At 37.0% G+C, this 16,049-nt stretch overlaps 2 protein-coding genes across 3 annotated transcripts; one reads left to right on the forward strand and one right to left on the reverse strand.

Moving 5' to 3' along the window:
* Positions 1–482: 482 nt before the first annotated feature.
* On the forward strand, positions 483–3,275 carry LOC114536334 (ubiquitin-like-conjugating enzyme ATG10). 2 transcript variants are annotated; one of them, XM_028557693.1, is made up of 7 exons: positions 483–546; positions 1,109–1,244; positions 1,720–1,854; positions 2,148–2,259; positions 2,430–2,527; positions 2,623–2,720; positions 2,994–3,275. In XM_028557693.1, the coding sequence occupies exons 2-7, from the start codon at positions 1,140–1,142 to the stop codon at positions 3,103–3,105; spliced, it is 660 nt and encodes a 219-aa protein (XP_028413494.1). In that variant the 5' UTR covers positions 483–546; positions 1,109–1,139; the 3' UTR covers positions 3,106–3,275. The 2 variants fall into 2 exon arrangements, with proteins under 2 accessions (XP_028413494.1, XP_028413493.1); XM_028557692.1 differs by lacking the exon at positions 483–546 and having other exon boundaries at positions 1,000–1,244.
* A 25-nt stretch (positions 3,276–3,300) lies between these two features.
* Positions 3,301–4,959, reverse strand: LOC114536335 (small integral membrane protein 7-like). Its single transcript, XM_028557694.1, has 5 exons — positions 4,790–4,959; positions 4,648–4,689; positions 4,392–4,441; positions 4,201–4,291; positions 3,301–3,913 (listed from the first exon to the last, which is right to left on the reverse strand). Exons 1-5 carry the CDS (start codon positions 4,819–4,821, stop codon positions 3,898–3,900), a joined length of 231 nt encoding a protein of 76 aa, XP_028413495.1. The 5' UTR covers positions 4,822–4,959; the 3' UTR covers positions 3,301–3,897.
* Between the last annotated feature and the right edge of the window lie 11,090 nt (positions 4,960–16,049).

A 16,049-nucleotide genomic window follows, 5' to 3' on the forward strand; every position in this document is an offset into this window, starting at 1 on the left:
CTAGCAAACTTTAAACGAATTATTCTTGTCGCTGTATTTTGGGTTAATGGGGCAAGCGTCGAGAAACATTGATTTTTGAAAGTGTGAAATTTACAACTTTGCAGTCAAGTGGCTTCCCCGGGCAAGTGGGAGATATGCCAACTACAAATTTAAACAAAAATGTAATCGATATTCTTCTAATTGCGATAGGAACGTGGCTTTGTGAGAATTTTGTATAAAAGCTTCAATATTTGAATATTTGGGTCACTTCAACCGTTTGCTGTTAATATTTAACTAACAGTGACTATTTTAAGCTGATTTTATAACAATATCTCACAATATCAAAAATGTATAAGTATTAAAAAAGTTCTCAGACAAAACAACCTGAAAAACGTTGTCTAATGTCTTAAAACAACGTATTACATAATATAGTGTTTTGATTCTGGACCTAAAATCCGAGATTTTTTACAATAATTATCGATAAGAAAAGATGCGTGAACTGCCCTTGACCTGCAAACCACAAGGTCGCCCACTATCGGCGTGTACCGTATCAAAACACCGCGTGAAGTAAGCAAAAATGTATACGCTTAATAATTCTTTGTTACAAAACCCTGGGGTGTTACCACACATCGACGACCGTTACAAATCACTTGTAGGAAGTAGGAGCAAGTTTATCACATCTCGATAAAACCACGATTTGCTCGACGATTTGTACTGTCGACATAGAGACATCAGAGGAATGCAAGTGTTAATGTGTTCATACAGCATAAATAGGGAATGTAAAAACGGAGTTTCTAACACTGCAAGAATCTTTAAAATTTAACGACCATTTGTAAAAATTATGGTAAAAATGCTTCGCCTATCCTTGGAAAGCGGATTCAAACGATATTTTTTGATACCCTGCTGGTTTAATACAGTTTATTTGTTTGCCTTTAAAAAAGTTGTCTAAATTTAAAACACTTTGTTCACAATAAAATCGGTCCTGAAAATAAAATACACAATTAAAATACACATATATTGATGGCTGATGATATAAACTTTGGTTATGTCTAATGTCTCTTAGTTCCCAGTCAACTTCCTGTTTGCAAAATTGGCACTTGCTGACTTGCAATACTTGCAATTGATGTAGTGTTGGTGTTGGGCAATAATACTGGTGCAGAATGAATGATGGTGGTCTAACCAGGGAACAATTTAACATTGGTATTGATAAGTTTGTTGAAAAATCTAAAGCCTTTAATGAAAACTGGTGTGTATGTCATGTTGAGGTAAATAAAGCCTAATTTAATGTCTAATATAAGTACAAATTACCTGACAGCTTTGACTTTATATTACTAAGTCTGCCTCCCCCCACCTGGTTTGGCATGCACCAGCTGATAAGGTGTAAGCCAAATTTTGACTATGAGAGTATGCTGATAATCTTAAACCTCATTCTTATGATTGATTGTCTATGAGTCTCACTGTATCTGCACAACTTTTAGGACAGTTGCATTTTCCTATAATATGAAAACAGGATCTGCCTTTAAGGTCTGCCACACACAAAAAACAGTCACCTAAGGTAAAGATAATGTGTGACAAGTAGTTCAAGAAATCTTTTGTTGGCTACTAAATGCATGTTGCTCACAGCATCTGAAGACATGAGATTTTTGCCATGCATATCCTGGGTTGATCATGAATAATGCTAAGGCTGAGAAGATAGAGAATGACTTGTCAAAAGTGAATTAAGCTCATTTGATCTTGTAGGGTTCTCCTGCGGAAAAATATTTGGTAAAAAGGCAAATGACTGCTGCTATTGTTGGAAATAAGGAGAAATCTGAAAACCTGACTGATGGCACAAAAGAATATTTAGAGGATGATATATTAATGTTTGATAATGCTGTAAGAGTGTTGTGTTATCTCAATATAAATACATTCCTATCTCAGGCTATCTGGGTCAGTCCTAACAGTTTATAAAAAGAAACTAAAAAAATTACATTTTAGTTTAAAAAAGATTATATCATGCTGAAATTGCATCTTGCCACCATAGCACTGTCAAACCAACAAGTATATAAATTTTGTATTAATTTTAAGAGGTCTATTTTAGCCAGGCTTTTTAAAGAATTTAGCTATTTTTCTAGAATCTAGGTATTTTTGCTAGTAGACTAGCTTGTACATTTATGTTTTTCATATAGGTATATTCAGGCCATGCAGAACTATTGAAAGAGATTTTAACATTTGAATATCATGTGGTATACAGCTCTAGTTACAACGTACCTGTTCTGTATTTTAACGCCTGGTCGCAAGGTACTTTGTAATTTACTCCTATAAATTTTCAGCATACTAAAAGTCAAACATATCTTCATTACATCCACCTATAGTTTAAGATGACAGAAAGGTTATTACCAAGGTTATTCTGAATAGTTTGTCTTTAAGATAGTGTTTAGGATTTGTTTGAATTTTCCTTTTCAATACAGATGGAAAACTACTTTCACTAAGCGATATTTGGCAACAAGTATCAGAAATTCATCAGGATTTTTTGAATCACGATAAATGGTCATTTATAACACAGCAGGTAACCTTATACTTGAAGGATATATATGATTGTGGCATATAATGTTGGCAGATGAACATATTTTCATGGTTAAGGTTGTTTTTTTTTCCTCTTAGGAACATCCTCTTCTACATCGACCATATTTCCTTATTCATCCATGTCATACTGCTGAGTTAATGAAGCAAATATTAATGAATACCTCAGTTCATAAAAGGTAAGTCACAATCTCATTCCCAGAGCCCGCTTGCTTATCCATTGGTTCACAGAAAAGTGTCAAGTATATATGGTAAACTCAACCAGGGTATAAATGGAAAATGTAGTCTAGTAAGGCTTGGATATTCTGAAGGAAGCTGGGATATGGTATACTCAATGTGATAGGATATATACATAATGACATACATCAGTTGCACTGGCTATAACATCACTATTTAAGGTATCAATTCACAATAACTACACAAATATTTATGCAACTGTTTTCCCTATTTAGAGATGCAACTTTATATCTAACAACCTGGCTGAGTGCTGTGGGTTCTGCAGTTGGAATAAGATTACCACTACAGTTTGGAATGTCTGAAAACCAAAATAAAATCATGACATGAACCAGATTGTCCTACAAGCCTAAACAGGTTATTGGTTATGCCAAAGATGTTATAACAACGCATTCCATTTATCACCACAAAATCCTAACCAATTTTCATCCCTGTTGAATCCTGGCATTTCACCTTAGTGTAACCATAGTAACACACACAAGCATCTTGTGCCATTGGCTAAATTTCATGCTTTTATTTAGCAAAAAGAATTTAAATATCTTGGCAAAATTTTATTTACACTTTCCTAAAAACAGACTGTGTGCTAGCACTATTGTATACAAAACAGAACAGCCAGGCTGAATGTGTATCCATCATACCCCATTCTCTCTTTATTCTTCTTTCAATAATAATTAAAACTCTTATTTATTTTGGAGACAATTTTATCTAATTATTTGACCAGGTTAACCTAAATTTATATTCATGATCTTGTATAGACTGAGTGACCCAGAACTGTAAATACAATAATAAAATAATTGGACTGTGAATGTTTGCCAATTATATGAACTGCGACATATTTGCAAGATGTTCACGGTTATTGCTGATCAATATTAGTTTACATAATAGACCTTTTCAGCTTGTATGCAAATTAACCCATTTCAAGTATCATGGTCAGAAATGGTTAAGTTTTATTGGCAATTCCATGATCACAACATCTGAAATGGTTAATTTGCATGCAAGCTGAAAAGGGCTATTATGTCTAGTATTAACTCCAGTATCTATATTACTATACAACAATAAATTAAACTTTTTCCGCAACATATGGATTGTTCATACACATTCTTTGATACACATAATATACAGTCAAGAACCAAAGAAACTAAAAAAGTAAAAAAAGAATGTTATAACATTGAAAATGCATAAAGAACCACAAGGTCTGTGTGGTTAGACACACTGATCTGACATTATTCCAGTTTTGTTCTTGATAGGTACACTGGTATAGATGCTATATCCAGTTTATTTGCAGATCACTATTAAGATAGAACATCAAATACAGTATTTCTAACCAGATCTTCTCTTGTCGCAAATAATCATTAGAAAACTGGTTCAATACAGAGGGAGTGTCATAGAGACTAGGCATAAGCTATGGATTGATATAACACTCACATGATCATGCATATCATTATTGCAACATTCCAGATACCAATAAAGGTTCTGAAGAATCGTAGGTTCAGGAGAAATTCTCGACTTTTGTCCACTATATGTTAACAGTAAAAAATCAATCTACCTGTCAGATTAGTATAAAAACTACTTAAGCCACAAATCAATGAATTTTTTTACACTACAAGGTTTATTACCCAAGCTAGGTTCTTCCTCCCCAAAATTTTCTGTAGGATCTTTTCTTTTCCTAATATAATTGCAATCCTTAGTAATATTAAATATGTTGATGAATTGCCTAATCATATGGTAAAAGTCAAGCGTTTTGATTGGACAGTTATAACATAGTACGTTATATAGGAAATAATGTGTTTACTGCTTAGGTATTTTCCTGTACAGCTGTACCATTTTTTATAAGTGCAATATCCAATCTATAAGTTTATAACTAATACTCACAATTTAAAGTTTAGAACAGCACATGCATTCACCAAAAGAGTCCTGTCATTAAATAAAAATACAGCAAAAACATGATTTGGAAAACCGTTCTGATAAAATGACGTAACCTTGTACCTGACGTAAACAAATATAAAATACTTGCCCGAAAATAAGAAAATCAGATATTATTGCCATTTCGAGATATCGGGGATGATATATAGGCAAATATTCTAATCTGTACTGGTTGAAACTACCGAAATTGTCCGTAAAACCGATTCTACTAAGATTGCTATATTTTCAAGCGCAGTATTCAGCCGCCATCTTGGAATAATCATTAACTGTCCCACAATGCATTATCAGCCACCTGGATTTTGAGGTTACAACCTCAGTGGTTACTCCTGGGAACTCCTGGGCACAGAGGAACAAGCCGTGGGAACAAGTAAGTGGTGAGTTCAAGATCAGTACTATTACCATTTGCGTTAAAGCTTTCATGTTTCAAAAGGTACGTTTGCCGTTTCAAAACGCACGTTTTGTCACGCCCTCTTTCATGTTTGGGTTATTTGTAAATACGGTTTTAAAATACTGATGGAGTTATTTGAAAAAAGAAAACCGCGCCTATATAGGTTTACTTTTCTCACAGAGTAAGGTTCCATTTGTAATTGTTATAAAACACTTTCGCAAACCTTACAAATGTAATAGACCTATTTTTAGATATTACACAAGCTAAGTTCGTTTAAACTTCAAAAACTTGCGGTATTTCTTGTTGAGGAATGAACATTTAGCTACAGAAGAATTCAGGGTGATTCGTCGAGATTATGGTCTACCATTCGGATATTACCTTGATTACCATACTGTACTGATATACCCAACAAGGGTGATGTCTTCGTTCAAACTATCTCATGGATCAGTATTAATGAATAAACCAAGTCCACAATTAGTGGAAAATCTTCAGTTGTTTTCAATGAATTTGAAAACTCACAGGGAAAACCAGGAGACTTATCCAGACTTTTGATTGACAGTTCTCGAAATTAAAGGCACTAGCGAGAATGCAGAGTTGACTGTCTGAATGTCTTTGTCACTGTTTTACTGCTGTAAGGTTGATGAAGATGTTTGATGTTTATGAATGATTTCTGGTATTGTACTATTGTTTAATTCAGAGACTCAGTCATGCAGAGACTGGGAAGAGTATTCAGGGGTTAATTAAGGTGGTTTTTACTCAATATAAATTTTTTTTCGAACCATATTCGTTCATATTTGTTAATACAGCATTTTTTGTATCTAAAAGAAACATTTTTCAGGAAAAAAAAAAATTTTTGGAAAGAACCTAATAAAACCCAAAAGAGATCATCCAGCTCATGCCACAATCTAACCTGGTGATACAACCGGCTGCAATATACCAACATGATTACAACTGCGAAAGGTGCAAGGACAGTTGCTATAGGAAGAACTCCCCCCCATAACTCACATCTTAACGGCCGTCTAAGGGGGAGATGCACTACGGCCCCCAGACCATGATGTATGTGCACCTAACCGTTACGTCTCAGTGAGAAACAGAGTATGCATCGCCACTAGCCTAGCGTCATAGACGAATCAGCTACAGTGGCTAGCCCTGAGAGCGAAGATAAATTTAACGTATTTAAGCTTTTCCTGGTCTCGGGAGGCGGTCTCTAACAAGCATGTGCATAGAAAACGACTAATAAGGCACACGCTTGGAAATGACATGATTTAAACGCCTAAACGTTTTTTAAGTGTTTTTAGCGAGAAACTTTAGTGCTTTGATATTCTTTTAGTGTTTTGAAACAATCGTCATACTCGAAAGGAAACTCAATATAAATGACTGAACGGCTTAGTTTGCTAAAATGTTTTGTTAATTTTGTGTTTTAGCGGTATAGCCGCTTGACTCGCCGGTACACTTTGGGCCTAAATTGTATGTATTTATTTCACAAGTTTTTATTTCACAAGTTTTTGAATCGAAGTAAAATACAGACATGCACTTAGCCGTTAAAGCCACAACCAATTTTGATGATTTGTTAGCGTTGAATCTATGTTTCTTTGGCGAGCTTTAGAAACGGAGGAGCATTTGAGATCATGTCAGGAATTGAGGTTGTCGTTTTGTGGAATACTTGAACAAGAACCGAGCTCAAAGAGCAGGGGAACAGTGTCAACAGTAAACATCGATAGTAGATCTGTACGATTGATCTTTAATCGGTTATGTTTGCGCTCTTTTAATATATCTTCTTAAATTAATATAGCTAAACACGAGTTGCCGTAATGGATCTGAGCGTGAAAGATCAACAAATCCTCAAGACTGTTATCCAGTTTATTGTAGCGTTGGGTATTTGTCCCAACCTTTTTGAAGGAGTAGGTGCAGCCTTTAAACAAAAAACTGGTTTTGGTGATGCTTTGTGTGCTGAGCAAGACATCAAGTGTCCAAAATGTTTGTAGAAGTATGTAATGGTCTTGGTTAACTGTCTCGACGAGCCTTCATTGAGCGGAGAGATGTTGAAAAGCACCCCCTGTGCTGATGTTAAGTTTGGCTATAACTTTGGGTTCAGCTTATGTTACCTGCGTGGTTCGATTCATTGTGGCGAGGATTCGAATGGTCGCAGTAGGTTTGTCCATGCACTTTCTCTACAAGTGCCGTCCCAAGCTTCGAAGTTATGTATTTGAAACTAAATCAAAGTTGGATTTTATATGCAATCAATTGGGAATAACAATTGAATGTGCTCTTAAAATGGCCATAAACATGCCGTGTTTCTTGTTGTGGAATGAAATTTAGCTACAGAGGAATTCAGGGTGATTCATCGAGATTATGCATGGTCTACCATTGGGATCTAACTACCTGGATTATCATACTGCACTGGTATACCCAACAATGGTGAAGTCTTTGTTCAAAGTATCTCATGGAGCATTAATGAATAAACCAAGTCCACAATTAGTAGAAAATCTCGAGTTGTTTTCAATGTCATGCAGATATTTTGAAATATGAATTTGAAAACTCGCAGGGAAAGCCAGGTGATTTATCCAGACTTTTGATCGACAGTTCTCGCGCTGAAGGCATGCACTAACGAGAATGCAGAGTTGACTGTCTGAATGTCTTTGTTGCTGTTTTACTGCTGTAAGGTTGATCAAAATGCTGATAATACAGTAAATGTTTGATGTTTATGAATGAACTCTGCTATTGTTTAATTCATTGCCTCCTATATCATGCAGAGACTGGGGAGAGTATTCAGGGGTTAATCAAGGTGGTTTTTAGTCGATATAATTTTTTTTCGAACCATATCCGTTCCATATATGTTTAATAACAGTGTTTTTTGCATGTAAAAGAAAACTTGGAAAGAAAAAAAAATTTTTGGAAACAACCTAAAAACACCCAAAAGAGATTCATCCAGCTCATGCCACAATCTAACCTGGTGATACAACCGGCTGCAATATACCAACATGATTACAACTGCGAAAGGTGCAAGGACAGTTGCTATAGGAAGAACTCCCCCCCATAACTCACATCTTAACGGCCGTCTAAGGGGGAGATGCACTACGGCCCCCAGACCATGATGTATGTGCACCTAACCGTTACGTCTCAGTGAGAAACAGAGTATGCATCGCCACTAGCCTAGCGTCATAGACGAATCAGCTACAGTGGCTAGCCCTGAGAGCGAAGATAAATTTAACGTATTTAAGCTTTTCCTGGTCTCGGGAGGCGGTCTCTAACAAGCATATGCATAGAAAACGACTAATAAGGCACACGCTTGGAAATGACATGATTTAAACGCCTAAACGTTTTTTAAGTGTTTTTAGCGAGAAACTTTAGTGCTTTGATATTCTTTTAGTGTTTTGAAACAATCGTCATACTCGAAAGGAAACTCAATATAAATGACTGAACGGCTTAGTTTGCTAAAATGTTTTGTTAATTTTGTGTTTTAGCGGTATAGCCGCTTGACTCGCCGGTACACTTTGGGCCTAAATTGTATGTATTTATTTCACAAGTTTTTATTTCACAAGTTTTTGAATCGAAGTAAAAATACAGACATGCACTTAGCCGTTAAAGCCACAACCAATTTTGATGATTTGTTAGCGTTGAATCTATGTTTCTTTGGCGAGCTTTAGAAACGGAGGAGCATTTGAGATCATGTCAGGAATTGAGGTTGTCGTTTTGTGGAATACTTGAACAAGAACCGAGCTCAAAGAGCAGGGGAACAGTGTCAACAGTAAACATCGATAGTAGATCTGTACGATTGATCTTTAATCGGTTATGTTTGCGCTCTTTTAATATATCTTCTTAAATTAATATAGCTAAACACGAGTTGCCGTAATGGATCTGAGCGTGAAAGATCAACAAATCCTCAAGACTGTTATCCAGTTTATTGTAGCTTGGGTATTTGTCCCAACCTTTTTGAAGGAGTAGGTGCAGCCTTTAAACAAAAAACTGGTTTTGGTGATGCTTTGTGTGCTGAGCAAGACATCAAGTGTCCAAAATGTTTGTAGAAGTATGTAATGGTCTTGGTTAACTGTCTCGACGAGCCTTCATTGAGCGGAGAGATGTTGAAAAGCCCCCTGTGCTGATGTTAAGTTTGGCTATAACTTTGGGTTCAGCTTATGTTACCTGCGTGGTTCGATTCATTGTGGCGAGGATTCGAATGGTCGCAGTAGGTTTGTCCATGCACTTTCTCTACAAGTGCCGTCCCAAGCTTCGAAGTTATGTATTTGAAACTAAATCAAAGTTGGATTTTATATGCAATCAATTGGGAATAACAATTGAATGTGCTCTTAAAATGGCCATAAACATGCCGTGTTTCTTGTTGTGGAATGAAATTTAGCTACAGAGGAATTCAGGGTGATTCATCGAGATTATGCATGGTCTACCATTGGGATCTAACTACCTGGATTATCATACTGCACTGGTATACCCAACAATGGTGAAGTCTTTGTTCAAAGTATCTCATGGAGCATTAATGAATAAACCAAGTCCACAATTAGTAGAAAATCTCGAGTTGTTTTCAATGTCATGCAGATATTTTGAAATATGAATTGAAAACTCGCAGGGAAGCCAGTGATTTATCCAGACTTTTGATCGACAGTTCTCGCGCTGAAGGCATGCACTAACGAGAATGCAGAGTTGACTGTCTGAATGTCTTTGTTGCTGTTTTACTGCTGTAAGGTTGATCAAAATGCTGATAATACAGTAAATGTTTGATGTTTATGAATGAACTCTGCTATTGTTTAATTCATTGCCTCCTATATCATGCAGAGACTGGGGAGAGTATTCAGGGGTTAATCAAGGTGGTTTTTAGTCGATATAATTTTTTTTCGAACCATATCCGTTCCATATATGTTTAATAACAGTGTTTTTTGCATGTAAAAAAAAACTTGGAAAGAAAAAAAAATTTTTGGAAACAACCTAAAAACACCCAAAAGAGATTCATCCAGCTCATGCCACAATCTAACCTGGTGATACAACCGGCTGCAATATACCAACATGATTACAACTGCGAAAGGTGCAAGGACAGTTGCTATAGGAAGAACTCCCCCCCATAACTCACATCTTAACGGCCGTCTAAGGGGGAGATGCACTACGGCCCCCAGACCATGATGTATGTGCACCTAACCGTTACGTCTCAGTGAGAAACAGAGTATGCATCGCCACTAGCCTAGCGTCATAGACGAATCAGCTACAGTGGCTAGCCCTGAGAGCGAAGATAAATTTAACGTATTTAAGCTTTTCCTGGTCTCGGGAGGCGGTCTCTAACAAGCATATGCATAGAAAACGACTAATAAGGCACACGCTTGGAAATGACATGATTTAAACGCCTAAACGTTTTTTAAGTGTTTTTAGCGAGAAACTTTAGTGCTTTGATATTCTTTTAGTGTTTTGAAACAATCGTCATACTCGAAAGGAAACTCAATATAAATGACTGAACGGCTTAGTTTGCTAAAATGTTTTGTTAATTTTGTGTTTTAGCGGTATAGCCGCTTGACTCGCCGGTACACTTTGGGCCTAAATTGTATGTATTTATTTCACAAGTTTTTATTTCACAAGTTTTTGAATCGAAGTAAAAATACAGACATGCACTTAGCCGTTAAAGCCACAACCAATTTTGATGATTTGTTAGCGTTGAATCTATGTTTCTTTGGCGAGCTTTAGAAACGGAGGAGCATTTGAGATCATGTCAGGAATTGAGGTTGTCGTTTTGTGGAATACTTGAACAAGAACCGAGCTCAAAGAGCAGGGGAACAGTGTCAACAGTAAACATCGATAGTAGATCTGTACGATTGATCTTTAATCGGTTATGTTTGCGCTCTTTTAATATATCTTCTTAAATTAATATAGCTAAACACGAGTTGCCGTAATGGATCTGAGCGTGAAAGATCAACAAATCCTCAAGACTGTTATCCAGTTTATTGTAGCGTTGGGTATTTGTCCCAACCTTTTTGAAGGAGTAGGTGCAGCCTTTAAACAAAAAACTGGTTTTGGTGATGCTTTGTGTGCTGAGCAAGACATCAAGTGTCCAAAATGTTTGTAGAAGTATGTAATGGTCTTGGTTAACTGTCTCGACGAGCCTTCATTGAGCGGAGAGATGTTGAAAAGCACCCCCTGTGCTGATGTTAAGTTTGGCTATAACTTTGGGTTCAGCTTATGTTACCTGCGTGGTTCGATTCATTGTGGCGAGGATTCGAATGGTCGCAGTAGGTTTGTCCATGCACTTTCTCTACAAGTGCCGTCCCAAGCTTCGAAGTTATGTATTTGAAACTAAATCAAAGTTGGATTTTATATGCAATCAATTGGGAATAACAATTGAATGTGCTCTTAAAATGGCCATAAACATGCCGTGTTTCTTGTTGTGGAATGAAATTTAGCTACAGAGGAATTCAGGGTGATTCATCGAGATTATGCATGGTCTACCATTGGGATCTAACTACCTGGATTATCATACTGCACTGGTATACCCAACAATGGTGAAGTCTTTGTTCAAAGTATCTCATGGAGCATTAATGAATAAACCAAGTCCACAATTAGTAGAAAATCTCGAGTTGTTTTCAATGTCATGCAGATATTTTGAAATATGAATTTGAAAACTCGCAGGGAAAGCCAGGTGATTTATCCAGACTTTTGATCGACAGTTCTCGCGCTGAAGGCATGCACTAACGAGAATGCAGAGTTGACTGTCTGAATGTCTTTGTTGCTGTTTTACTGCTGTAAGGTTGATCAAAATGCTGATAATACAGTAAATGTTTGATGTTTATGAATGAACTCTGCTATTGTTTAATTCATTGCCTCCTATATCATGCAGAGACTGGGGAGAGTATTCAGGGGTTAATCAAGGTGGTTTTTAGTCGATATAATTTTTTTTCGAACCATATCCGTTCCATATATGTTTAATAACAGTGTTTTTTGCATGTAAAAGAAAAACTTGGAAAGAAAAAAAAATTTTTGGAAACAACCTAAAACACAACCCAAAGAGATTCATCCAGCTCATGCCACAATCTAACCTGGTGATACAACCGGCTGCAATATACCAACATGATTACAACTGCGAAAGGTGCAAGGACAGTTGCTATAGGAAGAACTCCCCCCCATAACTCACATCTTAACGGCCGTCTAAGGGGGAGATGCACTACGGCCCCCAGACCATGATGTATGTGCACCTAACCGTTACGTCTCAGTGAGAAACAGAGTATGCATCGCCACTAGCCTAGCGTCATAGACGAATCAGCTACAGTGGCTAGCCCTGAGAGCGAAGATAAATTTAACGTATTTAAGCTTTTCCTGGTCTCGGGAGGCGGTCTCTAACAAGCATATGCATAGAAAACGACTAATAAGGCACACGCTTGGAAATGACATGATTTAAACGCCTAAACGTTTTTTAAGTGTTTTTAGCGAGAAACTTTAGTGCTTTGATATTCTTTTAGTGTTTTGAAACAATCGTCATACTCGAAAGGAAACTCAATATAAATGACTGAACGGCTTAGTTTGCTAAAATGTTTTGTTAATTTTGTGTTTTAGCGGTATAGCCGCTTGACTCGCCGGTACACTTTGGGCCTAAATTGTATGTATTTATTTCACAAGTTTTTATTTCACAAGTTTTTGAATCGAAGTAAAATTACAGACATGCACTTAGCCGTTAAAGCCACAACCAATTTTGATGATTTGTTAGCGTTGAATCTATGTTTCTTTGGCGAGCTTTAGAAACGGAGGAGCATTTGAGATCATGTCAGGAATTGAGGTTGTCGTTTTGTGGAATACTTGAACAAGAACCGAGCTCAAAGAGCAGGGGAACAGTGTCAACAGTAAACATCGATAGTAGATCTGTACGATTGATCTTTAATCGGTTATGTTTGCGCTCTTTTATATATCTTCTTAAATTAATATAGCTAAACACGAGTTGCCGTAATGGATCTGAGCGTGAAAGATCAACAAATCCTCAAGACTGTTATCCAGTTTATTGTAGCCTTGGGTATTTGTCCCAACCTTTTTGAAGGAGTAGGTGCAGCCTTTAAACAAAAAACTGGTTTTGGTGATGCTTTGTGTGCTGAGCAAGACATCAAGTGTCCAAAATGTTTGTAGAAGTATGTAATGGTCTTGGTTAACTGTCTCGACGAGCCTTCATTGAGCGGAGAGATGTTGAAAAGCACCCCCTGTGCTGATGTTAAGTTTGGCTATAACTTTGGGTTCAGCTTATGTTACCTGCGTGGTTCGATTCATTGTGGCGAGGATTCGAATGGTCGCAGTAGGTTTGTCCATGCACTTTCTCTACAAGTGCCGTCCCAAGCTTCGAAGTTATGTATTTGAAACTAAATCAAAGTTGGATTTTATATGCAATCAATTGGGAATAACAATTGAATGTGCTCTTAAAATGGCCATAAACATGCCGTGTTTCTTGTTGTGGAATGAAATTTAGCTACAGAGGAATTCAGGGTGATTCATCGAGATTATGCATGGTCTACCATTGGGATCTAACTACCTGGATTATCATACTGCACTGGTATACCCAACAATGGTGAAGTCTTTGTTCAAAGTATCTCATGGAGCATTAATGAATAAAGCAAGTCCACAATTAGTAGAAAATCTCGAGTTGTTTTCAATGTCATGCAGATATTTTGAAATATGAATTTGAAAACTCGCAGGGAAAGCCAGGTGATTTATCCAGACTTTTGATCGACAGTTCTCGCGCTGAAGGCATGCACTAACGAGAATGCAGAGTTGACTGTCTGAATGTCTTTGTTGCTGTTTTACTGCTGTAAGGTTGATCAAAATGCTGATAATACAGTAAATGTTTGATGTTTATGAATGAACTCTGCTATTGTTTAATTCATTGCCTCCTATATCATGCAGAGACTGGGGAGAGTATTCAGGGGTTAATCAAGGTGGTTTTTAGTCGATATAATTTTTTTTCGAACCATATCCGTTCCATATATGTTTAATAACAGTGTTTTTTGCATGTAAAAGAAAAACTTGGAAAGAAAAAAAATTTTTGGAAACAACCTAAAAACACCCAAAAGAGATTCATCCAGCTCATGCCACAATCTAACCTGGTGATACAACCGGCTGCAATATACCAACATGATTACAACTGCGAAAGGTGCAAGGACAGTTGCTATAGGAAGAACTCCCCCCCATAACTCACATCTTAACGGCCGTCTAAGGGGGAGATGCACTACGGCCCCCAGACCATGATGTATGTGCACCTAACCGTTACGTCTCAGTGAGAAACAGAGTATGCATCGCCACTAGCCTAGCGTCATAGACGAATCAGCTACAGTGGCTAGCCCTGAGAGCGAAGATAAATTTAACGTATTTAAGCTTTTCCTGGTCTCGGGAGGCGGTCTCTAACAAGCATATGCATAGAAAACGACTAATAAGGCACACGCTTGGAAATGACATGATTTAAACGCCTAAACGTTTTTTAAGTGTTTTTAGCGAGAAACTTTAGTGCTTTGATATTCTTTTAGTGTTTTGAAACAATCGTCATACTCGAAAGGAAACTCAATATAAATGACTGAACGGCTTAGTTTGCTAAAATGTTTTGTTAATTTTGTGTTTTAGCGGTATAGCCGCTTGACTCGCCGGTACACTTTGGGCCTAAATTGTATGTATTTATTTCACAAGTTTTTATTTCACAAGTTTTTGAATCGAAGTAAAATTACAGACATGCACTTAGCCGTTAAAGCCACAACCAATTTTGATGATTTGTTAGCGTTGAATCTATGTTTCTTTGGCGAGCTTTAGAAACGGAGGAGCATTTGAGATCATGTCAGGAATTGAGGTTGTCGTTTTGTGGAATACTTGAACAAGAACCGAGTTCAAAGAGCAGGGGAACAGTGTCAACAGTAAACATCGATAGTAGATCTGTACGATTGATCTTTAATCGGTTATGTTTGCGCTCTTTTAATATATCTTCTTAAATTAATATAGCTAAACACGAGTTGCCGTAATGGATCTGAGCGTAAAAGATCAACAAATCCAATGCGATGGCAGCAAAATTATGAAATTTTTCTGATACAACCAAGACCATTACATACTTCTACAAACATTTTGGACACTTGATGTCTTGCTCAGCACACAAAGCATCACCAAAACCAGTTCTTGGTTTAAAGGCTGCACCTACTCCTTCAAAAAGGTTGGGACAAATACCCAAGGCTACAATAAACTGGATAAGAGTCATGAACAAACACAGTAACACCAGCTTCAAAGAGGTACGAAAGGATTGTTATGTATAAAAATATTTTTTTAAATGCCTGGATTATTGAAGTCCGAAGAACAGAATTAGGAATAATTGTAAGGGTAGCTCCACGGTATCTCTTTCCAATTTGGTTGTATCAGCAAACCTTTATAATTTTTCTGCCATATTTTGAATCGTTTTTATCAAGTTCAATGTTATAATCTCTATTTGCAGGCTTTTACATGGTCCAATGAAACATTGCAATGAAAAGTTGATAACCAATTACCCTCACGTATTGCGCGCTTGTAAGCTAAAACCTTAGTTGCGGCTTGGCAGTGGCCGGGGGGGGAGGTGTTGGTGAAATTTGGTGAAATTCAAGATATAGAACGTCGAAATTCGATTAATTTTTCGAACCATATAACCCATATAACTAGGTTACCTGCAAGGAAGAGATTGCTGCGAGCATTTTTGGGGTCCAAGTTAATTGTTATATGAAATGTTAGTAAACTAAATCCGTTTTAACTAATAGCAATAGCAGGTTTAAAAAACGCAAAGTGAACCTCTATTGAGCGTTAACTCAATAACTCGCTGGGGCTGTACATGAATTAACACCTATTAGCGAGAACACTGTCAATGACGTCAATATTTAGGTCAATATATGCTATATCAATGCTTCCTTGCGAGTTGCAGCTCGTCTTCCTTGCGAGTTGCAGCTCGTCTCAAAGTCTTTAGAAGCAGCTAGTTTTAAAAATATTTTAACATACG

The sequence above is a fragment of the Dendronephthya gigantea genome, unplaced genomic scaffold (assembly GCF_004324835.1).
Source record: "Dendronephthya gigantea isolate DGI-Jeju-01 unplaced genomic scaffold, DenGig_1.0 000133F, whole genome shotgun sequence".
Classification (NCBI taxonomy): Eukaryota; Metazoa; Cnidaria; class Anthozoa; order Malacalcyonacea; family Nephtheidae; genus Dendronephthya; species Dendronephthya gigantea.

What these genes read in the sequence shown, in the direction of transcription:
- LOC114536335 (XM_028557694.1), bottom strand. Translation starts at nt 4,821, where the DNA reads ATGGCAATAATATCTGATTTTCTTATTTTCGG. An exon ending in TCTGATTTTCTTATTTTCGG is followed by an intron (nt 4,690 to 4,789) that starts GCAAGTATTTTA and finishes ATTTAATGACAG; the next exon opens with GACTCTTTTGGTGAATGCAT. An exon ending in GCTGTTCTAAACTTTAAATT is followed by an intron (nt 4,442 to 4,647) that starts GTGAGTATTAGT and finishes CAATTATATTAG; the next exon opens with GAAAAGAAAAGATCCTACAG.
- LOC114536334 (XM_028557693.1), top strand. Translation starts at nt 1,140, where the DNA reads ATGAATGATGGTGGTCTAACCAGGGAACAATTTAACATTGGTATTGAT. An exon ending in GGTGTGTATGTCATGTTGAG is followed by an intron (nt 1,245 to 1,719) that starts GTAAATAAAGCC and finishes TTGATCTTGTAG; the next exon opens with GGTTCTCCTGCGGAAAAATA. An exon ending in TTTTAACGCCTGGTCGCAAG is followed by an intron (nt 2,260 to 2,429) that starts GTACTTTGTAAT and finishes TTTTCAATACAG; the next exon opens with ATGGAAAACTACTTTCACTA.